General features: G+C 34.5%; 1 protein-coding gene and 2 long non-coding RNA genes across 4 annotated transcripts; 1 reads left to right on the forward strand and 2 right to left on the reverse strand.

Moving 5' to 3' along the window:
* The first annotated feature begins 694 nt into the window (after window positions 1–694).
* On the forward strand, window positions 695–26,378 carry LOC149379890 (uncharacterized). The gene is made up of 3 exons (XR_016294142.1): window positions 695–858; window positions 25,919–25,992; window positions 26,106–26,378. It is a non-coding gene; the product is annotated as an uncharacterized LOC149379890 (long non-coding RNA).
* On the reverse strand, window positions 15,035–19,803 carry LOC149379891 (uncharacterized). Of its 2 annotated transcripts, XM_089602784.1 has the most exons (3): window positions 19,420–19,803; window positions 16,019–18,484; window positions 15,035–15,697 (listed from the first exon to the last, which is right to left on the reverse strand). In XM_089602784.1, exons 2-3 carry the CDS (start codon window positions 18,480–18,482, stop codon window positions 15,339–15,341), a joined length of 2,823 nt encoding a protein of 940 aa, XP_089458910.1. In that variant the 5' UTR covers window positions 18,483–18,484; window positions 19,420–19,803; the 3' UTR covers window positions 15,035–15,338. The 2 variants fall into 2 exon arrangements, with proteins under 2 accessions (XP_089458910.1, XP_089458909.1); XM_089602783.1 differs by lacking the exon at window positions 19,420–19,803 and having other exon boundaries at window positions 16,019–18,764.
* Window positions 21,450–22,768, reverse strand: LOC149379892 (uncharacterized). The gene is made up of 2 exons (XR_016294140.1): window positions 22,526–22,768; window positions 21,450–21,754 (listed from the first exon to the last, which is right to left on the reverse strand). It is a non-coding gene; the product is annotated as an uncharacterized LOC149379892 (long non-coding RNA).

Raw genomic sequence — 26,378 nt, forward strand, 5'->3', positions numbered from 1 at the left:
AACATCACAAAAAAAAAAAATCTGAAACGCAACAATAATTGGGAAAAAAACAAAGCAAGTATTAACAAACAAACATCCCAAAACATCACCAAAAAAATTTACCCTAACATCATTGGCTTCACTACGCTAATGATCTGACATACACACACAAATGGATATATGTGGGGAGAGATCGTAGAAGATAAGGTGTTCATTCTCAAAGATCGAATGCCCCTACGCCATTAATAATAGGGTAATTAAGCTAAGTAGCCTCCTGAAAATAGCCAATTTATTTTTAGCCAACGTTCTGTAAATAAGTGGTAAATAGCCAGGAGGATTTATTTACAACAAAAATTGGCCGAGACTACCCTTCCAACCGTTCCCGCCCATTAACATGCTGAAAATAAAACATTTAATACAAAATATTCTGATATAACCACCCATTAATGTCATTAAGATTATTAATTAAGATCATTAATCAACCAGGCCTTTTTTCTTTCGCTCTTCTCTTCCATTTCGCGTCGCTTCTAGTTTCTTCTCCGAATTCATCCATGGCCAGCAACGATCCCGAGCACCGTGAGGACGAGGAGACCCGGCCGCCGAGGACAAGGACACCGAAGCGCAGGTCGCTCCGATCGTCAAGCTCGAAGAGGTCGCTGTCAGTACCGGCGAGGAAGACGAAGACGCCGTCCTCGATCTGTAAGTTTCTGTCTCTCATCGCCGATCTCGCTGTAAAACCCTAAGTTTTCTTTCGCTCTTCTCTTCCATTTCGCGTCGCTTCTAGTTTCTTCTCCTAATTCATCCATGGCCAGCAACGATCCCGAGCACCGTGAGGACGAGGAGACCCCGGCCGCCGAGGACGAGGACACCGGAGCGCAGGTCGCTCGGCGGCGGTTGAGGCGGCGGTTATGGCGGAGGAGGCTACAGCGGTGGCGGTGGTCGCGGAGGAGGTGGAGGCGGTGGGAACAACTGCTTCAACTGCTTCAATTTATTATTTTGGGGTTTTTTTCTAGGGTTTGATATTTGGGGATGGGTGTTTCGTTTTCAGTTTGCGCGCTTTGTTTGGTTGGTTATGTTTTTTTTTTTTTTTTTTTTTTTTTTTTTTTTTTTTTAATATACAGTATGTTCGTGTAAATAGATAGCCTATTTACAGTATGTTCGTGTAAATAGGCTATCTATTTACAGTATATTCATGTAAAAACGAAGCTTATTTACAGTATATTCATTGTAAATACAAAGCCTATTTACAGTTAATCGTGTAAATAAACTGAAAAATTCTGGAAATATTTTGAGCACGAAAATTCTGGAAATTATGAATATATGGAAGACAAAAAAATATCAATGAATGAAGAATTAATTCGAAATTAATTACCTAATGAATTGCAACGAAAATAGAAACTAATTAACTAAAGTCAATGTTAAAAATTTCCAAATACATAACAATTAATGGCTGATATCTTTCAAAATCTGCTCAAAATTCAAATTTCAAATTTCAAATTTGAAACTTCCATTTTCGGTTTAATATTTAATTCGAATTTTTTTTAAAAAATTGCCTAATTAAAATAGCTGAAGGACAAAAAAGTAAAACTAATTCAATTAATAAGCTGCCACGTAAGCAAGATGACTATTTACAGGAAATTAACGAAAGGTTGGCTAATTTTAAATTGCTACACTTTCCGTGGCTTATGCAGCCAATTATTTGTTAATAATAATAAAAAAAATTCCATCAAACTTTGCTAGATTTTTGTTTTTATGGGAAATAACTGTATCCTAAAATAAAGGACTAAACATTATTCAACGACATTCCTACTTTACTCTTAATTAGAGGGCAGCGGTGGTTCATGTTGTTACGTTCCACGTGATGGAAACGTAGCAGTCCACATGAATAACGTGAATGTTCACTCGATTAAAATAGGCACGTAGGAGTAATTGGCTACTTTTGAAATCGTAGGTGAAACATTGGCTAAATTGCAATCCATACAATTCACATGGCTTAGTTCATATGATTTTTCTTGAAATTATAGTTAAATTATGTCTTGATTAAAAAATAAATAGTCAATCTTCTATTACCTTCTCAAATTACTCTTTATATTAAAGGAGAGTCGGAATTGTAGAAATTCATAATTCAATTCAGAATCATTTTTTTTTTCAAAACTTGAACTTAAAAATAAGATGTTTCGAATTCTCACAATTTATTTTTTTACTTAAGGATCTTTTATATTGTGACCTAATTTGCTCATTTTTATTTTTATTTTTATTTTTTACACATCTTTTTGTTGTTACGTAATAAATTTGAGCGCCTATATTGCCAAAGTATTTTGGCTAATTATTTTAGAAAATTTAAACTTTAGTTATTTTTTTAATTATTTTAAAATTACCATGAGTGGATTTTCTTATACTTTACCGAAGTTTTTGGGTTAAAGTTAAGCTATCTTTAGACCCACCGGTTGAATTTAATGTTGTTCAACCTTCAACTACATGTCTTTTCTTTGTCGACAAAATCAAATTCATACTTTATTCAATTCCTCTACAAATTGAAAAAAAATATATAATAATTTGCAGGAGCGATACCACTTTAATTAACGTTATTCTTTTATTTATGTTTTATGGAATGAGTCTCTCTTTTAATGTTTGTCAATCGTACTTGCTACATATATATAATGGTGTTGTAACTAAATAGTAAAAAAATGAAATGAATGAATCTGTTATACAGTCAAATTTATTTAAAATTAACAAAATAGTCTGAAATTAAAAAATTCACAAGTTGTACTTTGACTCTACTTTTTATATTATTCATTTACCTCTTCAATATCTTCATTTTTGAGATTTGTAACTCTTCCATTAGCTTTTGTTCATAATAACATTTACATAAAATTACATCATGTGACCACATAATCAGTTTTATTACTTATTGATTTATATAATAGTATAAGTTACGAGTAACAGCTAATAGAATAGTTACAAAATTATAAATTATAAATAGCGATGTTACGAAAATACTTGGTAAAGAATAGTTATGTGCTTGATTAGAACATGCTGAATTTTTAGGAGGGAAGTTAGTAGAGGTGTTAAGAATAACAAGATTAACAACTCTGAGAGGTGATTAATGCCAAAGAAAGGAATACAAATTTCTGATATAAAAGAATAATAGCTGGTACTTGTTCGTTAACAAATTATGATCATAACCTAGTGACCCGAATAGTGGGACAACATTAATTCTAAAACACTCATATATTTCAAGGCGTTACGACGTCATTACAACACCATGGATCATCTGGAGACACCTGACGTTTTGCCACATCCTTCAAGCCTGCAAATAATTAAGATTTAAAGAGAGGAAGAAGAAGAAAAAACAATATTAATTAGAATATGATAGTTCTCCAACATTAGAAGATTTATGGTAATATGTTTGTGATTAAAATACGTACCTAGGAAACCTGGGTTCCTTGAGGCCATTGCTGTGGCAAGTAGAAGCATAACGACGAGAAGAATCACCCAAACAAATGAGAGCTTACTATTTGAAGCCATTATTCTCATGGTATGAAACTACCTTATACATTGGTAGTATTTATATAAACTTTTATTTTCAACTCATTTGAGAGAAAGATTCAAAGTCCCCTTTTCTTTGCAAATTACTTGGAAAGTCTCTCTCTCATTTTCTTTTCCATTGAACTTACGAATAAGTTTAAGGCCTCGAATGGATGCATTGTTGACCAAGTAATAGGACAAAAACCACCTTTAAACACGATTTTTTTTTTTTAAATTTTTTTTTCCGTCTAAAGCCCTTAAAATCGCAATCGTATCTTTACCCGTAAATGGCGAGATAGGAATTTATTTTCAAATTCCTCATGTGTGCTTATTCCTCGTGGTCATGGCCTTCTTCATCATCCCCCTAAATATCCTTCGCCCATTGATCTACTCCCTTCTTGGAATTTTCTTTTGGTGGCGATCTTTGACTTGGACCGCTGCGCTTCGATTGATGATGTGAAACTGACAACGGTTCATGAGTCATCTGAAACAAATTTACCGCCTGTCATCGTCTGAAATTTGTATATTTTTGTAGTCGTCAAATTTACAAAAAGAGAAAAATCTCACCGCGAATGATATTTGGAAAATTTTTGCGTTTGGTTTTCCCATTCTCGTGTCTAAACATATGCGACTTGTCGAATCTGTTTTCCTTCATGTCTTAAGGTACATATTATAGTAGTGAATAAAATATACGAGTGTGAGTTCAGAAACTGACTAGTCAGCATTAAATTGGATCCAACGACATTTCACAAGCAGTAGCAAAAGATTATTAAGGAGTCACAATATCAACCACAAGCGTATATAAATGGTTAGTTTCTGGTTATGGAATAATTGTACAGTTCAACATTTTTGTGCAATTACTTATTCAAGACATCAGAGTTACTTTGGTAATTAAAATATGGGTCCATTATATATATAGCCATATTTACAGTTTCACATTGCTATATAGCAATTCCAAATGTTTTAGTTAGCTACTTACCTAATTTTTTGTTAAAATATTTGTGTGTTTTAGTTATGAGATTATTAGAGATATGATCGAATTCAATTTTCGGATCTATTGATTCGCTAATTGATTCTAACAAAACCTACCTAGGATTTTGATTATCGAATTCAATTTCACTCGTTCTTTTGGTTCTGGTTCTTCATCCACAAGCTTTCACTTCTATGTCCCTTACATATTTTTCTCTTAAAAATGCTTCACATTTAACACACAAAAAGTGACGTTAATTAAGACAGAAATGTAGAATAGAGTATAGATACCTACCGCTCAAAAAATTGACAATTGTATCCATTTCTAGACATTTTATGAGAAGCTAAGTTTGGTTTGTTTCCTATACCAAAGGAAATTTCTAGTAATAGTCACGAAAAAAAAAAAAAAGTTCCCGTGTTTTTTACAAATCTCTCATCACCTTGAAGGCCAAGTTTTGACCATTCAAACATAATTTAAAATTATTTTGCATGAGAACTATTTTATGTCTTTTTTTTTCTTTTTGAATTACTTGACTAAGTCTTTTTTTTTTTTTTTTTTTTTGCATTGTATTCTATTGAACTTAACGTTTAAACTAATGCGTTAAACGGTTGCCTTGTCGATCACGGAAATGTACGAAATACCTACATGAGTTCAGACAATAAACTAATGAATTGGCCCATTTTGAATCCGATCATTTCACAAAACAGTAATTGCAAAAGTTGACTATAGAATCACGTGATATCAATAACAAATGTGAAACGTACAAGTATAGCCCCGGAGGGAATAAGCACTGATGATGAAACGTCTAAAAAACAGTTTGACATATTGTGTTCCAACGTCGTATTCAATCCAGTGTGTGTGTATATATATATATCAGAATAAGTTGAATTGTGACTAAAAAAATTTAAACTGAGCAGGTTTTAGCCAACACATAAGCCTAAGTTCATTTATTGTGGCTATTCGAATTGGCCAAAAGCATTTATAAAAAAAATGTTCATAAACAATCAATCACTGATATAATTGAGAATAATCTACTGAGCAATGACGTGGCTTCATCTGGTTGCCGCCTCGTTACCAAATTCGTGTGTTCTTCATGTGAATGGTTGTGAGTGTATTTAAGCCATTCCTTGCGTTCTAAGCTTCTATTGGTTTATAATATTAATTTGGGAAAATGACACATATATATTCGTGTTTTAATGAAATTTTGAGTTTAATATTTGATTTTTTTAAATAACTCTGTTTAATTTAAATGATGAAATTATATTCTAAAATAGATAACAGTTGCATGAATTTTCTTTTTATTGATTTGTCATTGATGTTGACTATATATATATATATATATATATATATATATATATATATATATATATATATATATATATAATAAGAAATCGAACCAAACCCCAAGCCAGTACCATTATCCCTAAATTCCCAATTTTGAAATAAAAAATAGCCTTAGATCGAAATAAACTAATAAAATTCAAACTTCACAAGAGATGGTTTGATCCTTTAGTGTTCGAATTGCAACTTTGACTCTTGAATTCGCTGCTCGAATGAGTGATTTTGATGACTATCGACTATCAATTTTTACCCATTTACTCTATTTGTGCTATTCACGATTCAGAGATTGTTGTTTATTTTTTTTCGTTTTTAAATAAATTACATATATGGCGCAAATGAATAAAAGTAAACTGTAGTTTACATATAAATATTAGAGTCAATATCAATGAAAAATCAATAAAAGGAAGATTATTGACAGTGTTATCTATTCTAGAGTATAATTTCGTCGTTTTAATTAAACAGAGAATACAAACTCGATAATTAAAAGTTAAACTCGATATTTTTTTTTTTGAGTAGGGGCACTATCGGCCAGGATTACATGATATATTAGCAGTGCAAAGCGCATGTGGCACTAACGGCCAAGATTACATAGTAGGTGGCACTATTGGCCAAGATTACATACTTATTAGAATAAATCATAGGGAGCATGCATTTCTGCATCCCATGAGGGCTTGAACCCATGACCTCTCCGTCGAGGTGAGTGTGAGATTACTGCTAGACCAAGCTAACTACCACGTTAAACTCGATATTAGTATACATACTTAATTTTCCCTATTAATTTTAGCCTAACTTTATAATATTTTTATGAGAAATTGTTTATGGCCTGTTTTGCACAATCTACTTCTGAAACGATAAAAGAGAAATTGAGAACCAGAAAAGAGAGATCTTCTCAGCACAAACGCGAACTTGACAACGAAAAACATATAATATTATAGAAATTTAGAGACAAATGACAATAGAGAGTATATATTGGGATAATTTTGTACATGATTATTGAGGATGACAAAAATTACACTTATTTTTATTATTTACATGAGATATCTGAAGCAATAAATGTAAGAGATTCGTAGCAATAAATGTGTGGGAACTAAGGAATTATAAGTACAGTATTAGTTCCAAGGTAAAGGCTATTTCCAAGGTAGACTAGCTCCGAGACGAGCTGAGTTCAGCTGAGAAGGTGAGGTGAACTTAGAGTTGAGATGAAGTGAGCTCATATCGTTCAAGCACTAAATTTCTACAAATAGCTGACTTATTTCTACATTCACTCATCACTACAAATTTACACATACATATGATCTTCCTTTAGATAATTAACATCTAAAGTTTTCAAGCCATTATCTCGAGCCTGAATTTCAAGCAGATTAGCAACAATTCTCATGGTGGGTCGGTACTCGGGTTTCGGCACCAAACACGAGACGGCTAATTTCGTAATTTTCTCCAACCTATCCGCGGTTACTCCACTCACACGCTGCGAGAGTCGAGGATCTAAAATATCCTTGTAATCGACGCTTTGAACAGAACCCGAGTAGAAATCTGAAATAAGCTCGCTCGGATGTTTTCCCATCAGAACCTCAAGCGCCAATACCCCGAAACTATAAACATCACATTTCTCTCCATCGAAGTGTGATGTTTTCCAGAAGTCAACGTGGCTTATTTTTCAATGATGATTTGGCTTCAACATAACAACAGCCTCTAGCTAACCGACACGGTTATATATAAAAGTTGAGTTCCCTTATTTTTCCATCGAAGGTTTGCTTTGAAACATGGAATATGATCTGCACGACTAAGTCAACCATTCCAACATTTTTCTATATATGTATGATTGTTTTGGATGTGCAACAAACAGATGATTTAAAGTTAAGAGTTTAGCGTTTAGACCCTTTTTTTTATTTTTATTTTTAATGTAGCTTGAATATCTTGAAGATCGTTGGAGAGATACCTGAGTTATAGATTTGGTAAAAATTATAATAACTCTAATCAATCCTCCCTCATCGTTTAAGTCACGCCTTTTATTAATGAGATTTGTAAGTGATTAGCCTTTTTCTAGAGGACTTAAAATTAGGGTGCTATAGCTATCTGACAATATGCAAACTATAATTTTGTTTTATGGCCAACGTTCTGTTTATTTGAATGGACAATTTTAAACAGTTTTTTTGGTGTTTATTACTTTTGGTGGGGTAATCGTGAGAGTCGTGCGTCGTGTCAAAAATCATTCCCGTTTTTCAAATTAGCCATTAACAGTAATTAACAGATTTGAAATGTCAGTATTACTCTTCTTTTTAAATAACTAAAATTTTTGTCCAGTAGTCGACGTATCAAAGATATAAATATAAATGTCCAATATAACATTCAATTCAATTTGAAGCTCAAAAAGGAAATGAAACCTTGATGTATGCTGTAATGAATCCTTGATTTATGAAGATAATTATTTAGATATCAATGCGGAATCAGCATGTGTATGGTAGGCGTATAGTAGGTAATTATCTATTTTTTCAAATATAAACTGTATTATTTAATCAACATAAAGAATAATTCATATTTTTAAGTGATTACATATGTCTTTTAATTTTAACGTAAAAAAAAAACAATCATTTGATTTATTTTAATATTTTCAGCGCTTCTTTTGTTTCCCGTTTCCTTTCTGTTTATTTTTGTTATTAATTTATGTTTATTTCTGTTAGTTGATCTTCCACTAATATCAGTTGTTCAGTTTCTTTACTTTGTGTGTGTCGTTTTCCAAATCACGAGAATTGTTATTTTGAAATTAAATTGTAATTTATGAAAATTCCATCCATGTATAGATGCACCAAGAGCTAGAAAAAATACTTGAAATTTTCCTGAATTCCCTGAGGTTTTTTGTTAGTATATGTTAATTTTTGTTAATTTGTATGATAATATAAATAAACAGAACCTAGTAAGCAAGCATCTGTTAAATTTTAAATATAAGTACGAGGATTTAAATAAACACAAGGTAGCTAATAGAAATAAACAGATATTAGAGTAGGAGTGTAAATTATATTTAAAAAAAAATTAATGTAAGATCTTCAAAATGAAGAATGTCACAGAAAACGCTTGGAACGATCAATAAGAAAGCGATCCAAATCAAGCAATTAAAAGAGCAAAAAAGAGAAACAAAGCCACAGATTCAGATTATATCGAGGAGTGGAACGAAGAGAGGCAAACCAGATAGATTAGAGGTTTCCTTGACTTTCTTCTTCGCTAAGCTAGCGGAAGTGACGATCTCTTTGATCAAACATAACTTTTTTGCATTATTTTTTTCTCCATTAATTTATTTGCTCAAAATCAATCAGAGGGAAGCATGCAAAATAACGAATCAATCCATGTCCATGTGTTTGGTAGACATTTCATTTTATTTTATAGATCCAAAAATTTAAACATCACAAAAAAAAAAAATCTGAAACGCAACAATAATTGGGAAAAAAACAAAGCAAGTATTAACAAACAAACATCCCAAAACATCACCAAAAAAATTTACCCTAACATCATTGGCTTCACTACGCTAATGATCTGACATACACACACAAATGGATATATGTGGGGAGAGATCGTAGAAGATAAGGTGTTCATTCTCAAAGATCGAATGCCCCTACGCCATTAATAATAATAAAAAAAAGGGTGAAGCGGCTATATAGCCAAATAGAACTTAAGCTTTTGCAAAATAGTCATAGTTTGTCAACTATAAGCAAACTAGCCAACTTAATCTAGGTTGGATTAAATTTAATCCCAACGAACTATAAAGACAGAATGTAAGGTTTATGATGGCTGGATTAAAATTAATCGAGGCAGGATTAAATTTAATGACAATCTGAAAATCCAACAGATCTGAAGCAGAACCGAAACATCTCCTTCTTCGGCGACGCGATTCTTGCGTCCTCGATGCTCGCGATGTTCCCGATCGCTCCGACGGTGGCGGCGAAACCGGATCGCTGCGGGAGAAGACTCGACGGAGACGGCGTCACCGGAGGCGGCGATGACGGAGACGGCGAGGGCGGCGAGATCGCGGAGAGGAGTGCTGGTACAGCCTGGGCTTCACGGAGCGGAGGTAGTTCGCCTGGTTAGGGATTCCGAGTCCTCCGCCGTAGGCCTGGTGAGACTGGAACTCGGCGAGAGTCCGCTTTCCGATGAGAGTGGTGGCGTGGGGGCTCTGGCGAGCAACGCAGTGTGGTCCAGAAAGATGGTTATTTGAGAGATGGCTATTTTACCTAACAAATGAAACTATGGCTATTTTGCAAAAGCAATAGTTTGAGATTGGCTAGTTCATACCATTTTTCCTAAAAAAAATTCCATCAAACTTTGCTAGATTTTTGTTTTTATGGGAAATAACTGTATACTAAAATGAAGGACTAAACATTATTCAACGACATTCCTACTTTACTCTTAGAGGGCAGCTGTGGTTCATGTTGTTACGTTCCACATGAATAACGTGAATGTTCACTTGATTAAAATAGCCACGTAGGAGTAATTGGCTACTTTTGAAATAGTAGGTGAAACATTGGCTAAATTGCAATCCATACAATTCACATGGCTTAGTTCATATGATTTTTCTTGAAATTATAGTTAAATTATGTCTTGATTAAAAAATAAATAGTCAATCTTCTATTACCTTCTCAAATTACTCTTATATTAAAGGAGAGTCGGAATTGTAGAAATTCATAATTCAATTCAGAATCATTTTTTTTTTCAAAACTTGAACTTAAAAATAAGATGTTTCGAATTCTCACAATTTTTTTTTACTTAAGGATCTTTTATATTGTGACCTAATTTGCTCATTTTTATTTTTATTTTTATTTTTATTTTTTACACATCTTTTTGTTGTTACGTAATAAATTTGAGCGCCTATATTGCCAAAGTATTTTGGCTAATTATTTTAGAAAATTTAAACTTTAGTTATTTTTTTAATTATTTTAAAATTACCATGAGTGGATTTTCTTATACTTTACCGAAGTTTTTGGGTTAAAGTTAAGCTATCTTTAGACCCACCGGTTGAATTTAATGTTGTTCAACCTTCAACTACATGTCTTTTCTTTGTCGACAAAATCAAATTCATACTTTATTCAATTCCTCTACAAATTGAAAAAAAATATATAATAATTTGCAGGAGCGATACCACTTTAATTAACGTTATTCTTTTATTTATGTTTTATGGAATGAGTCTCTCTTTTAATGTTTGTCAATCGTACTTGCTACATATATATAATGGTGTTGTAACTAAATAGTAAAAAAATGAAATGAATGAATCTGTTATACAGTCAAATTTATTTAAAATTAACAAAATAGTCTGAAATTAAAAAATTCACAAGTTGTACTTTGACTCTACTTTTTATATTATTCATTTACCTCTTCAATATCTTCATTTTTGAGATTTGTAACTCTTCCATTAGCTTTTGTTCATAATAACATTTACATAAAATTACATCATGTGACCACATAATCAGTTTTATTACTTATTGATTTATATAATAGTATAAGTTACGAGTAACAGCTAATAGAATAGTTACAAAATTATAAATTATAAATAGCGATGTTACGAAAATACTTGGTAAAGAATAGTTATGTGCTTGATTAGAACATGCTGAATTTTTAGGAGGGAAGTTAGTAGAGGTGTTAAGAATAACAAGATTAACAACTCTGAGAGGTGATTAATGCCAAAGAAAGGAATACAAATTTCTGATATAAAAGAATAATAGCTGGTACTTGTTCGTTAACAAATTATGATCATAACCTAGTGACCCGAATAGTGGGACAACATTAATTCTAAAACACTCATATATTTCAAGGCGTTACGACGTCATTACAACACCATGGATCATCTGGAGACACCTGACGTTTTGCCACATCCTTCAAGCCTGCAAATAATTAAGATTTAAAGAGAGGAAGAAGAAGAAAAAACAATATTAATTAGAATATGATAGTTCTCCAACATTAGAAGATTTATGGTAATATGTTTGTGATTAAAATACGTACCTAGGAAACCTGGGTTCCTTGAGGCCATTGCTGTGGCAAGTAGAAGCATAACGACGAGAAGAATCACCCAAACAAATGAGAGCTTACTATTTGAAGCCATTATTCTCATGGTATGAAACTACCTTATACATTGGTAGTATTTATATAAACTTTTATTTTCAACTCATTTGAGAGAAAGATTCAAAGTCCCCTTTTCTTTGCAAATTACTTGGAAAGTCTCTCTCTCATTTTCTTTTCCATTGAACTTACGAATAAGTTTAAGGCCTCGAATGGATGCATTGTTGACCAAGTAATAGGACAAAAACCACCTTTAAACACGATTTTTTTTTTTTAAATTTTTTTTTCCGTCTAAAGCCCTTAAAATCGCAATCGTATCTTTACCCGTAAATGGCGAGATAGGAATTTATTTTCAAATTCCTCATGTGTGCTTATTCCTCGTGGTCATGGCCTTCTTCATCATCCCCCTAAATATCCTTCGCCCATTGATCTACTCCCTTCGTGGAATTTTCTTTTGGTGGCGATCTTTGACTTGGACCGCTGCGCTTCGATTGATGATGTGAAACTGACAACGGTTCATGAGTCATCTGAAACAAATTTACCGCCTGTCATCGTCTGAAATTTGTATATTTTTGTAGTCGTCAAATTTACAAAAAGAGAAAAATCTCACCGCGAATGATATTTGGAAAATTTTTGCGTTTGGTTTTCCCATTCTCGTGTCTAAACATATGCGACTTGTCGAATCTGTTTTCCTTCATGTCTTAAGGTACATATTATAGTAGTGAATAAAATATACGAGTGTGAGTTCAGAAACTGACTAGTCAGCATTAAATTGGATCCAACGACATTTCACAAGCAGTAGCAAAAGATTATTAAGGAGTCACAATATCAACCACAAGCGTATATAAATGGTTAGTTTCTGGTTATGGAATAATTGTACAGTTCAACATTTTTGTGCAATTACTTATTCAAGACATCAGAGTTACTTTGGTAATTAAAATATGGGTCCATTATATATATAGCCATATTTACAGTTTCACATTGCTATATAGCAATTCCAAATGTTTTAGTTAGCTACTTACCTAATTTTTTGTTAAAATATTTGTGTGTTTTAGTTATGAGATTATTAGAGATATGATCGAATTCAATTTTCGGATCCATTGATTCGCTGAAGATTCGCTAATTGATTCTAACAAAACCTACCTAGGATTTTGATTATCGAATTCAATTTCACTCGTTCTTTTGGTTATGGTTCTTCATCCACAAGCTTTCACTTCTATGTCCCTTACATATTTTTCTCTTAAAAATGCTTCACATTTAACACACAAAAAGTGACGTTAATTAAGACAGAAATGTAGAATAGAGTATAGATACGTACCGCTCAAAAAATTGACAATTGTATCCATTTTCCTATACCAAAGGAAATTTCTAGTAATAGTCACGAAAAAAAAAAAAAAAAAAAAGTTCCCGTGTTTTTTACAAATCTCTCATCACCTTGAAGGCCAAGTTTTGACCATTCAAACATAATTTAAAATTATTTTGCATGAGAACTATTTTATGTCTTTTTTTTTTCTTTTTGAATTACTTGACTAAGTCTTTTTTTTTTAATTTTTTTTTTTTTGCATTGTATTCTATTGAACTTAACGTTTAAACTAATGCGTTAAACGGTTGCCTTGTCGATCACGGAAATGTACGAAATACCTACACGAGTTCAGAGTTCAGACAATAAACTAATGACTTGGCCCATTTTGAATCCGATCATTTCACAAAACAGTAATTGCAAAAGTTGACTATAGAATCACGTGATAATGTGATATCAATAACAAATGTGAAACGTACAAGTATAGCCCCGGAGAGAATAAGCACTGATGATGAAACGTCTCAAAAACAGTTTGACATATTGTGTTCCAACGTCGTATTCAATCCAGTGTGTGTGTATATATATATATCAGAATAAGTTGAATTGTGACTAAAAAAATTTAAACTGAGCAGGTTTTAGCCAACACATAAGCCTAAGTTCATTTATTGTGGCTATTCGAATTGGCCAGAAGCATTTATAAAAAAATGTTCATAAACAATCAATCACTGATATAATTGAGAATAATCTACTAAGCAATGACGTGGCTTCATCTGGTTGCCGCCTCGTTACCAAATTCGTGTGTTCTTCATGTGAATGGTTGTGAGTGTATTTAAGCCATTCCTTGCGTTCTAAGCTTCTGTTGGTTTATAATATTAATTTGGGAAAATGACACATATATATTCGTATTTTTAGTGAAATTTCGAGTTTAATCTTTGATTTTTTTAAAATAAATTTGTTTAATTAAAATGATGAAATTATATCCTAAAATAGATAACAGTTACACGAATCTTCTTTTTATTGATTTGTCATTGATGTTGAAGTGAAATTTCGAGTTTAATCTTTGATTTTTTAAAAATAACTTTGTTTAATTAAAATGATGAAATTATATCCTAAAATAGATAACACTTGCACGAATCTTCTTTTTATTGATTTGTCATTGATGTTGACTATTATATATATAAGAAATCGAACCAAACCTCAAGCCAGTACCATTATCTCTAAATTCCCAATTTTGAAATAAAAAATAACCTAGATCGAAATAGACTAATAAAATTCAAACTTCACAAGAGATGGTTTGATCCTTTCGTGTTCGAATTACAACTTTGACTCCTGGATTCGCTGCTCGAATTAGTGATTTTGATGACTATCGATTGTCGATTTTTACCCATTTCCTCTATCTGTGCTATTCACGATTTAGAGACTGTTGTTTATTTTTTTCGTTTTTAAATAAATTACATATATGGCGCAAATGAATAAAAGTAAACTGCAATTTACATATAAATATTAGAGTCACTATCAATGAAAAATCAATAAAAGGAAGATTATTGACAGTGTTGTCTATTCTAGAGTATAATTTCGTCGTTTTAATTAAACAGAGAGTACAAACTCGATATTTTTGAAAATTAAAGGTTAAACTCGATATATCATTGAAACACAAAATATACATGAGTAATTTTCCTAATTAATTTTAGCCTAACTTTATAATATTTTTATGAGAAATTGTGTATGGCCTGTTTTGCACAATCTACTTCTGAAACGAAAAAAGAGAGAAATTGAGAACCAGAAAAGAGAGATCTTCTCAGTACAAACGCGAACTTGACAATGAAAAACATATAATATTATAGAAATTTAGAGACAAATGACAATAGTATTGGGATAGTTTTGTACATGATTATTGAGGATGACAAAAATTACACATTTTTATTATTTACATGAGCTATCTGAAGCAATAAATGTAAGAGATTCGTAGCAATAAATACGTGGGAACTAACGAATTATAAGTACAGTATTACCTCCAAGGTAAAGGCTATTTCCAAGGTAGACTAGCTCCGAGACGAGCTGAGTTCAGCTGAGAAGGTGAGGTGAGCTTAGAGTTGAGATGAAGTGAGCTCATATCGTTCAAGCACTAAATTTCTACAAATTGCTGACTTGTTTCTACATTCACTCATCACTACAAATTTACACATACATATGATCTTCCTTTAGATAATTAACATCTAAAGTTTTCAAGCCATTATCTTGAGCCTGAATTTCAAGCAGATTAGCAACAATTCTCATGGTGGGTCGGTACTCGGGTTTCGGCACCAAACACGAGACGGCTAATTTCGTAATTTTCTCCAACCTATCCGCGGTTACTCCACTCACACGCTGCGAGAGTCGAGGATCTAAAATATCCTTGTAATCGACGCTTTGAACAGAACCCGAGTATAAATCTGAAATAAGCTCGCTCGGATGTTTTCCCATCAGAACCTCAAGCGCCAATACCCCGAAACTATAAACATCACATTTCTCCGTCGCAACCATGTCATAAGCTAACTCTGCAACATTTCATATATAATTAAACATAGTTCGATTCGCACAGTAACGATTTCATCAGTTCTTTAGACATTCAAAACTTAATTTTTCTCAAGATAGTCCAAATTTAACATTTGACTTACATTTCTCAAAATTAATCGACTATGAGAAGAGAGACTCGTGGTTTAATTATGCCTTGTTAAGTCTCTGTATATTTTTGACGTGAGATCTTTAAAACGGACTTCAATAATCAATTAACACACTCGACATCGTAATACCTAGCCATATAATTTTTGCAATGTATACTATGATACAGAAAAATAAAAAAAAAATAAAAAACTTACCGGGAGCAAGGTAACCGAAGGTTCCAGCAACTGCGGTCCAATTAGAAGAATCCGGATCCAGAAACCTGGCGGTTCCAAAATCCGAGACCCGAGCCTCGAGCTCCGAGTCCAGCAAGACATTCTTGCTCGAGATGTCTCGGTGGATTATGGGCGGAACACAGTCGTTGTGCAAGTACGACAATGCGTGAGCCACACCTTCTAGAACCCGGACCCGCTTCTCCCAGCCGAGCTCCCCGGCTCTACCATCGTCGCTCAGGACATCTTTCAGGCTTCCGTTCTCAACGAACTCGTAGACAAGATACGTGTCAGCTTCGCGGGAACAGAACCCGAAGAGCTTCACGATGTTGCGGTGCTTGATCTCCGTCAGCTTCTCCGCCTCGTTCGTGAAGCTTTTTATGCTGTCTCTCCTAGCCTCCTCGCTCGTCGATCCGAAGATGAGCTTCTTCACTGCGAAGATCTGGCTCCGGCCTGGGATCTCGACTCTGTAAACTCTCCCGAATCCGCCGGCACCGACGCATTGCTTCTCGTCGAGGTCTCTGGTGGTCCCTAGAATCTCTCTGTACGTGAATTTCCCGTCGGTGTAGCAAAACGACAGAGTGTTCCCGCTGCTCAACAGAGAAGTTCTCGATCTCCTTCCCCGTCGGAGCGCCCAATACCAGACGGCGAACGATAGAAGAACACTCAGGGGAATGAAGAGGGAAAGCAGAAGAACCATGAGATATTCTTTCTTTCCCCGTTCGGGGCTTTCTGTTTCTCCGCCTTCGCATAATGGCAGGCCTTGTATTGTTTTTCCTTGGCTGCAGAGGTCTTTGTTATGGGCGAGAGAGTCTGGTTTCGCCGATCGGAATATGTTGAGATCGGGGACAAGACCTTCCAGAGAGTTGTTTGAGAGGTTGATATCGGTCAAGCTCACCATGCCAGAGAAAGATCGGGGAATAGTACCAGTGAGATTGTTGTTCGACAGGTTCAGATACTCTAAGGTTCTGAGCTTACCTAACTCTGGAGTTATGTTACCGCTCAGCGAGTTGTGACTCAGATCCAGTTCTTGCAACGTCGCGAGATTGCCGATCTGATACGGGATTTCACCACTCAGATGGTTCACGGCTAGGCTCAGATCTTGAAGCTTCGTGCAACTCCCGATTTCCGGTGGGATCGCTCCACTCAGATTGTTCATTGACAGGTCTAAGGACGCCAGATTCGAAAACCCTCCGATCACCGCTGGTATATCGCCGAGAAACTGGTTACCATTCAGGTTTAAGTAGGACAATTGCGGAGACCACTTTCCAATATTCTCCGGTATCTTTCCGGAGAATTTATTGGAAGAGAGATCGAGCATTACTAAGTGGCTCAACCCTGCGATCCCATCGGGAATTTTTCCGCTTATCATGTTCCCGGCCATTCCGATAAACGTCAGGTTCCGGCTTCGTCCCCATTCCGGCGAGAGCTCGCCATGAAACCTGTTGAAGCTGAGGTCGATGAATGTGAGGTTCGGATAAACTCCGAATTCCCGATCGAGGCGGCTCGATAGCCGGTTGTGTTCGAGCCTCACTCTGTACAGGGAAGAACAGTTTCTGAGGCTCTCCGGGACCGGCCCTGAGAAATTGTTCGTGTGGGCGGTGAAATTGACCAGGGTTCCGAATCTACAGACTCCCGGCGGCAAACTTCCGGTGAAGTTGTTCTCCGACAAGCTAAGCACCACCAACGCTGACGCGTTTCCGAGCGTCGCTGGAACCAAACCAGACAGCCGGTTGATGAACAACCGCAAGTCCGTCAACTTCCTCATTTCCGCGATCTTCTCCGGGAACGGACCGGAGAGTTGGTTATTTGAAAGCCTGAGGGCAGCCATCTCGGTGAGGTTTCCGAAAGACTGTGGGATTGGACCGGTGAAGAAACAGTTGTCGAGAGCCAAGAGAGATAGGAACTTCAAGTTTCCTATCTCTTCCGGAATCTTTCCTCCGAGCAGAGTGTTTTGGGCCAAGAGACGTTTAAGGCCTAACAGACCGGTTTTATCCGAAGATGAGGCCGGGAATAAACGAGGGTCCAACGTCCCGGTAATGTTGTTCCGCGAGACGTCGAGCTCGTAAACTCTCGTGAGGTTGGCGAGGGAGAGAGGAAGAGAACCTTCTAGAGAGTTCGTCGAGAGGTCGAGAAACTCGAGGGTCGAAGCGGCTCCGATGTTCTCGGGTATAATTCCGGCGAGGTTGTTGACTTTGAGATCGAGACGAAGGAGTTTGGGGAAGGAAGAGACGTCCAAGGCTTGGAGTGTTCCATTGAGGCCTGTGTAAGCTAAGTTTATGGTTGTCACGCTTCCATTGATGTCGCATGAGATTCCGAACCATTTGCACGGGCTAACTGCGAGGGAAGAATTGGAATTTGGCGTTGGGAGAGCCCAGGAATTGAGGAGTGGCTGTTTCGGGAGACTGGCTTTCCATTTCAGAAGCGCCTCTGTTTCTTCTCTGCTCATTACTGTCCAAGGCCGAGCCAAAGAAATTAAGATTATCATTGCTAATCTGAGAGTGTCTGTGTTTCTCATTGCGAAAAAAGATAGAAATCTTTTTTATGGAATCTCTAGTGATTTAGTTGGTGCGCTTCATTATAATATCAAAATATGGTGTTTCTTTCTTTCTTTTTTTCTTTCTTTCTTCGCATAGAAAAAGTCATAGTTATTGACTGTATACCTCTTGTTCAACCGTTTTGTCTGAACTAGAAACACGGAATATTATTCGTTTTACATATAGGCATCTTAAAAAGTCAACTCTTTTCATTATTATTATTATTATTATAAGAAATATGACTTCCACAAGGCTCTAAACTTGTTCATCATAACAAATATAAAGGAAGGACAAAATGTTGAACTGAAACAAGTTGGAGACTTTACTGTTTATACAGGTATAAAATAGATTTTGCATGGGGAAACATATTTGAATATCCAAAATAAATCATTTAAAGAGTTTGTTTCAGATTTGAGGATGTTATTTGGTAGTTTGGCACGTAGAAATTTGCTATCATAAAGGAAATCCTCAAACTTATCATTATTTGGGTTCTGATTCTTTTCAGTGCCTTCAAATTTAATACAGGCTTTCCACGATGAACATTAAAAGTTCTTACCACCAAACCATCTTTCAGGGCTTGGATGAAATGTCAATGGACGCAACTTTTCAACTCAAACCATATTTACTGCTGTGGGAGAAAAAAAAAGTATTTGTTTGGGTTCAAGCATAAAACCAACTGTACCAGCCTAATATCAGAATAGGATAAAACCAGATAAAGTGCGTACAGTGTTAAGACTGATCAACAAACACAATTCGGTTTAATTGTACCACGGGTGCATAATGATAATCAAACATGATTCAGAATAGAAACAGACTTGATTCAATCGATTAATCCGATTATGAACATACCAGTGAAGAATGCAGCTTCCAAACGGCGATTGACTTGGGTGATTTTCGTGCTAAGCCACGCCCAAACAGCGATTACGGTGTTCTTCGGCGATTCGCGCAGCCACGAAGCTAGGTTTCATTCAAGGTATTTGCCCTATTCTAGCTTTCTTGTGATACTCAGAATTGGAGGAGCTCTTCGGAAGGAATCGTCGGCGAAAGGTCTGACTCTGAAGACGGAGTCCTCCGTGGCATTCTTGCTCACCGACGAATCCTTCGCCACCACCGCCATGACCGCCGTGATCCGAGCTCAGCCAAACGACTTTAAGCTCGTCGAGCATGGATGGGCTGAAGAAAAGAGGAGAACGAATATGTATTTTGGGGATTTTGATTTATTTTAGATACTTTGCCTCACTCAGTTTCGGCTATTTTGTAAAATGTAGGCGCTACTTTAATTTGGCTACATAACTACAAACCCCTTCGAGAATACCAAAGTGATATATAGCCATATTTACATATTTTGAGTTAGCTATTAAGTCGATGTTTGATAAATAATCAATTTTTGTGTAATCAGTTATAAATAATTGTAAATAGCAAAAATTTATTTATTGATCAAATATGTATCAAACGCTAACTAAATAGCAATCTAAAATATAAATATGTCTAATTTGCTAATTATTTGAATTTTTAAAACTTGCACCTGTTTGGCTACATCGGTGTTTAACTTTAATACCCTCCGAAAAATGACATGTCACCGCAAATATGACAACAATTCCTGAAATTTAAATTCTTGAACGTAAGTTTACAATAACGTTCAAATTTTGTTTCCATGTCGTTTCCAGGCTTGAAAGTCATTGAAAATAGACATGCCAATGGATAATTGAGGAAATTTAGTGTGATAGCGAAAATGTTATATTTCGATCAAAGAATGTTTTTCAACGGAAAATCGACACGCCGACGGTAAAAAAGTTGCTAAACATACTAAAAGTATAGTTTTTATTAAAATTAAAATATTACAAATCGTGTATCAAATATGTATAATCCATATTAAAATATAAGGTCAATAAGAAAATTTAAATAAAGCAATAAACTTTCAAAAAAATCAATCCACTATTACAAAATTATATTGCCCATGCGACGATCAAGAAAACCCCCTTCACCGATGATCAAGCACTTCCATGCTCTCTCTCACTTATTCTCTTTTTATTTTTTTCCTTTTTTTTTCGATGTTATTGCGTGCTGATTTAAGGTTTTTATGAGATAGATTGGGGAGTTATTTGAAGGGCAAGAAAAAGTGGAAGCTCTAGAGGAGCTCATCGTAACTAATCGTCGGCGATTGTTAAATGTGTGAAGACGAAGTTCTTCATGTCATCCTTGCTCGCTGACGAATCCTTTGCCACCACCATGGCCATCGTGATAGCTTAATACAATATAGATGTCATCAAACACTCCTACCCACACCAATTTGAGATCGTAGGTTCTAATTATAATTAGGACAATTTTTTCTTCAAAGAAAAAATATTTAACGTCTTAGATGTAATGACCTAGATCACACTAAGCTACCAAATGTTTTAGTTTCAATTCAAATAGATGGAAATGTGGCTACACCTAATGGCTTAAACTACCGTCTCAATTTTTCGATGAGCCATCACACAAAAGGTTCGTTATTAGAGCGAGCCTTACCAAAATCAAGGCCCATTTGGTTGATTGTAAATGCATTTCTCTTTGAACCGTCACTTGGTTGGGAAAAGACTTAGCATGGTCACACTCAATCTAGGTACTTAAGAAGAGTCTACATGGAAAACTAATACGATTACAATATCAACGGCGAGATGAGTGACATACCCAAAACCCCCCAATAAATACACTTGAACGGAATGTCGGATTAATCATAGGTGATCTAAAATTAGATTCCACCTAAAGTCAACTACAAAGTCTATATTCGAATCTTCTTGTCACGTATAAATTAAAATTGAGAAGGAAACGAGACATGACTTTTATATAAGACTTTATTATATTATTATAAGAAAGGCTTATACATTTAAGCTCTCACATACAATGCAAATATATTACAAGTAGATCCTCTAAAAGCTCATACATAAGGCGCTACTTAATTATAATGCATAAATTACAGAAACTTCAAGATGAAATCCAGCCCTCTTTATTTTAGCTACTTAAACACTAACAGAATCGAAGCACATACAAAGTTTTTATATCATTTGCTAATGCGAGCTTAATTATATTAGAGGACAAAACCTTGTATATATTTATGTGTGACCATTATTTATACGATTTCCACCATGTGGACCATCGTCGTTCAATCGACGTTTAGCCACAAACTCTGCCTTATTATTTGTACCTGCAATCACAAGGAGTAATATTTTATTTTTAAAATATTTCTATATATACATATATACTAAAAAAAGTTAAAATAAACTATATGTATTAAAATGATGTGCAATTAGGTCAGTAGTCCAATAATCACCATCTTTTTGAAAAATAGTTAAAATTTTATTTTATTAAGAAAATAGTCCATCAGGCTGAAATAAATAAATTCATTGATTAGGTTAATTTAATTTACTTAAAAAAATAGTTCACCATATCAAAGTAAATTAAATTAACCTCACCAGTTAATTAATCAATTTCGGCATGCTGAACTATTTCTCTAAGAAAATAAATCTTTGGATAGATCCTTAAAATGAAGTAGATCCTAAAAATGAAATAAAAAATTGACTAGTTGCAACAAATTCTTGTTAAAATTATAACATAATTACTCAAATATTGAAAGTTTACCTTAACTTAATGAAGCCTTACTCTTAGATAATAAGGAATATAGGTGCCATTTTAGTTGAACTATTTTTTTTAATTATGAATAATTAGACCGTTCATAAATAATTAAGTTTGAAATTAAATATAAGAGCTAGGTTCAAATTGACCATATACCTAATTCTTAAGAAAATTATAGTTTGAAAATTATTTTAAAAACTAGCTAAAAATCCCAGAATAAATCTCCAAAATTCCCCCTTTTCTTGTTTATATAATAGTTTTTAAATATCTTATGACCACCAATTGTAAATAGTTGAAAATTCTAATTATGTTGCAAAAACAGGTTACTATATTATGCACTTACCAGCGGTAAAGTGGCAAGGTTGGGTCCTTGAAGCCACCATTGCTGTGGCGGCTAGAAGAAGCACAGCCATGAACATAATCTTCCAAGCAAATGCCAAACCCTTCTTAAAAGCCATTATATTATTTATCCTTTGGTTTTCTTGGTTTGTGTTAAATAGTTTGGGAGATATAATATAACCGTGCTCTATACTTGGTATTTATAGCAACCAGCTATCCAGTGCTATTCACTGATGTCCTTCCACATTTTCAACTCATTGACTCAAGTAGTTGCTCTCCGTTTACTTCGTGTAAGTCTTTGCGCGTGATTTTTTGTCTTTCATATACGACCAATATTGATATTTCGATAATCTTTATTTCTTGTGTCTGCCAGCAGTACCAATGTTTGCTGTCTGATTCGCATTTAAATAAGTTGATACCTAATTATGTTTTTTTTTTAAAAGAAAAAAAGAAGAGTACAACACGAGAACTTCCCAGGAGATCACTCGTACTATTCTCGCTCAAGCACGTTTAACTTCGGAATTCTGATGAAGTCCGATGCATTAGTGCCGATATGATCACATATCCTGATGCCTAATTATGTTATTTAGCTATTTACATGGGATTAATTAGTTTATCAGTTTCTTTTCTCTGTACTCTTTACCCAGGTTTTAATTTATTTTATTTTATTTTGCATCGGAAGAGTATGAAATAATCTATATAAGCATCACACTTTTATCTAATTTATAGTAATTTTTTTGTCCGAGTCACAATTTTGTTTATAGTTAATTATACAAGGGTTCGTACAGAAATGCTGGCCCTATTAATTTAAGACACTATCACGTTAAACATACAAAGATTTTAATTATGTTTTTCCCATTTAAATCCCTTCTTATACTTAGTGAGCATTTTGAAAGTGCTAAGTGTTCGATTTTTAATGTGCTCTATATCTTTCCCTAGATCTAAAGTATGTACAAGACGAATGAATATATATACTTTGTGTTAGTTTTACTTCGACTTAGATTTGTGATTTTTCTTGTATTAAATGCTAGAAAATTATAACCAACTAAGTCACTTAAAACACATGAATTTCCTTTTAGCTAACGTTTCAATTTTTTTCACGCTGATGTGGCAAGTGAGGTCAAATATTTTATGCCTAATATAATTAACCTTTGGATGATCAGATTTAATTTCAAAATTAAAAGTAATTAATTTTTTAAATAATAAGATCTGCCTAACTAATTAAAAAGAAACTAAATCTGTTTAGAGAAATTGCCTTATTTGCCACCAATTTCATAACATTTTCCCACTTTTCACCAAAAGACTAACTTTTCCCAAAATGCCACCATCTATGTCAACAATGTTGACATCTATTTTTGCCCTTCACTATGAGATGTCAACATTTTTTTTCCCAAAATGCCACAATCTATGTCAACAATGTTGACATCTATTTTTGCCCTCCACTAACAATGTTGACATCTCGGTGGCATTTTTGGCCAAATTAGTCTTTTGGTGGAAAGTGGAAAAATGTTATAAAATTGGTGGCAAATGGGTCAATTTCTCATCTGTTTATTAATTCAAATCTCTCTCTCTCTCTCTCTCTCTCTCTCTCTCTCTCTCTCTCTCTCTCTCTCTCTCTCTCTCTCTCTCTCTCTCTCTCTCTCTCTCTCTCTCTCTCTCTCTCTCTCTCTCTCTCTCTCTCTCTGTGACCGTTCTAAGAATTAAAGATCGCTCATTCATTCTCACGTAATTTCTCTGCTATTTGCTTTCTCTTTTTATTTTATTCCTGAACTTTTTTTGTTTTTGTTTTGGAATGTGTAAATGAAAAGAAAAAGGTATATATGAAATATTAATAGATCTGAAAATAGGTATATCACCATAATATTGCCTTTTGCAATTTACCCTATCGTGTAGTTAATAATCGTTAATATTTGTCAGTAAATTTTTGTCAATTATCGTTAATAGGAGCTGGTTTATATGGTTTCAAGTTTTTTATTTTTTAATCGTCTGTTAATTTTCGTTAACTAACGTTAATAGGCGCAAATTTTGTATGTTTTTTTTTTTTACATTTTGAATTATCGTAAATTTTCGTTAATAAATTTATGGGTTTTCAAAATTTGGTGTAATAATAATTCTATTTTTTTTTTCGAGCGTACCTGTTTTTTTAGAAATAATTAATTGCGTATGTATAGGGAAGTAGTTATTTTATTTGTGGGACTCTAATTACTTTTGTTTATATTTAAGAAAATAAAGAACTAAGTGTATTTGGGTAAAATGTTAAATGGCATGGCTAGTTAATTAAAACTTTTATAACGTTCGCCATATTAAAATTACAACGTTTTAAAATTACTAGTTAGCTAGAGTGCCCTAAATGCTATTCTCTTATATTTTTTTACCATAAACCTAATGGAAAGTTCTATGCAATTTAAAAAAAAAAAAAAAAAAAAAATCCCCCTCCTTGGGACATTTATTAAATTTTTATTTCAATTTTTTACAAAAGAGGTCACTAACCACTGAAACATTGATGGACATGATAAAGTTTAACTAAAATATTTTGTAAAAAATAATTGCTAAGTTTACTTTAACCGCTCAAATGGGGTTAAAAAAAGTTAACTGTTTTAAAAAAAAAAAAAAAATTCATTATAATTTCTCAAGTATATTGGGTTGAAAAAATCAGGTTCGAGTGTTTAACTATTAACTTTGATGAAACTCCAGATAAAACTGTTAAATTAGAGGTGAACCTTTAACACAACTGTCAAAGATACATAGAAATGGCAGTTGTGGTTAATTCTGAGTGTTTGGAATTTCATGGAATTCTTTCGAGCCTTAATTACGGAAACCCGGTCCCAAATGACTAAGAATGTTTGATCCGAACAATACCGGAATTCCGAAAAAAATCGGAACGGTATACTCTATTCCCGTTTGATTTCATATTATATATGTTCATAAAAAAATAAATAAAAAAATATAAACTAAAATATACTTCAATATTATAAAGAAAACCCTTCGAACAGTATCAAATGGTATCATACACTTAAAACTATGGGTAATTAAGCTAAGTAGCCTCCTGAAAATAGCCAATTTATTTTTAGCCAACGTTCTGTAAATAAGTGGTAAATAGCCAGGAGGATTTATTTACAACAAAAATTGGCCGAGACTACCCTTCCAACCGTTCCCGCCCATTAACATGCTGAAAATAAAACATTTAATACAAAATATTCTGATATAACCGCCCATTAATGTCATTAAGATTATTAATTAAGATCATTAATCAACCAGGCCTTTTTTCTTTCGCTCTTCTCTTCCATTTCGCGTCGCTTCTAGTTTCTTCTCCGAATTCATCCATGGCCAGCAACGATCCCGAGCACCGTGAGGACGAGGAGACCCGGCCGCCGAGGACGAGGACACCGAAGCGCAGGTCGCTCCGATCGTCAAGCTCGAAGAGGTCGCTGTCAGTACCAGCGAGGAAGACGAAGACGCCGTCCTCGATCTGTAAGTTTATGTCTCTCATCGCCGATCTCGCTGTAAAACCCTAAGTTTTCTTTCACTCTTCTCTTCCATTTCGCGTCGCTTCTAGTTTCTTCTCCTAATTCATCCATGGCCAGCAACGATCCCGAGCACCGTGAGGACGAGGAGACCCCGGCCGCCGAGGACGAGGACACCGGAGCGCAGGTCGCTCGGCGGCGGTTGAGGCGGCGGTTATGGCGGAGGAGGCTACAACGGTGGCGGTGGTCGCGGAGGAGGTGGAGGCGGTGGGAACAACTGCTTCAACTGCTTCAATTTATTATTTTGGGGTTTTTTTTTCTAGGGTTTGATATTTGGGGATGGGTGTTTCGTTTTCAGTTTGCGCGCTTTGTTTGGTTGGTTATGTTTTTTTT

This window comes from Urtica dioica, chromosome 12 (assembly GCF_054948205.1).
Source record: "Urtica dioica subsp. dioica isolate 48M chromosome 12, U.dioica_male_clone48M_v1_H2, whole genome shotgun sequence".
Taxonomy (NCBI): domain Eukaryota; kingdom Viridiplantae; phylum Streptophyta; class Magnoliopsida; order Rosales; family Urticaceae; genus Urtica; species Urtica dioica.

Bases quoted from the DNA above. Each gene is read 5' to 3' on its own strand.
- LOC149379891 (XM_089602783.1), bottom strand. From the start codon at position 18,551: ATGAGAAACACAGACACTCTCAGATTAGCAATGATAATCTTAATTTCT. The intron at 15,698-16,018 runs GTAAGTTTTTTA...GAAATGTTGCAG, and splicing joins CTTCGGTTACCTTGCTCCCG to AGTTAGCTTATGACATGGTT.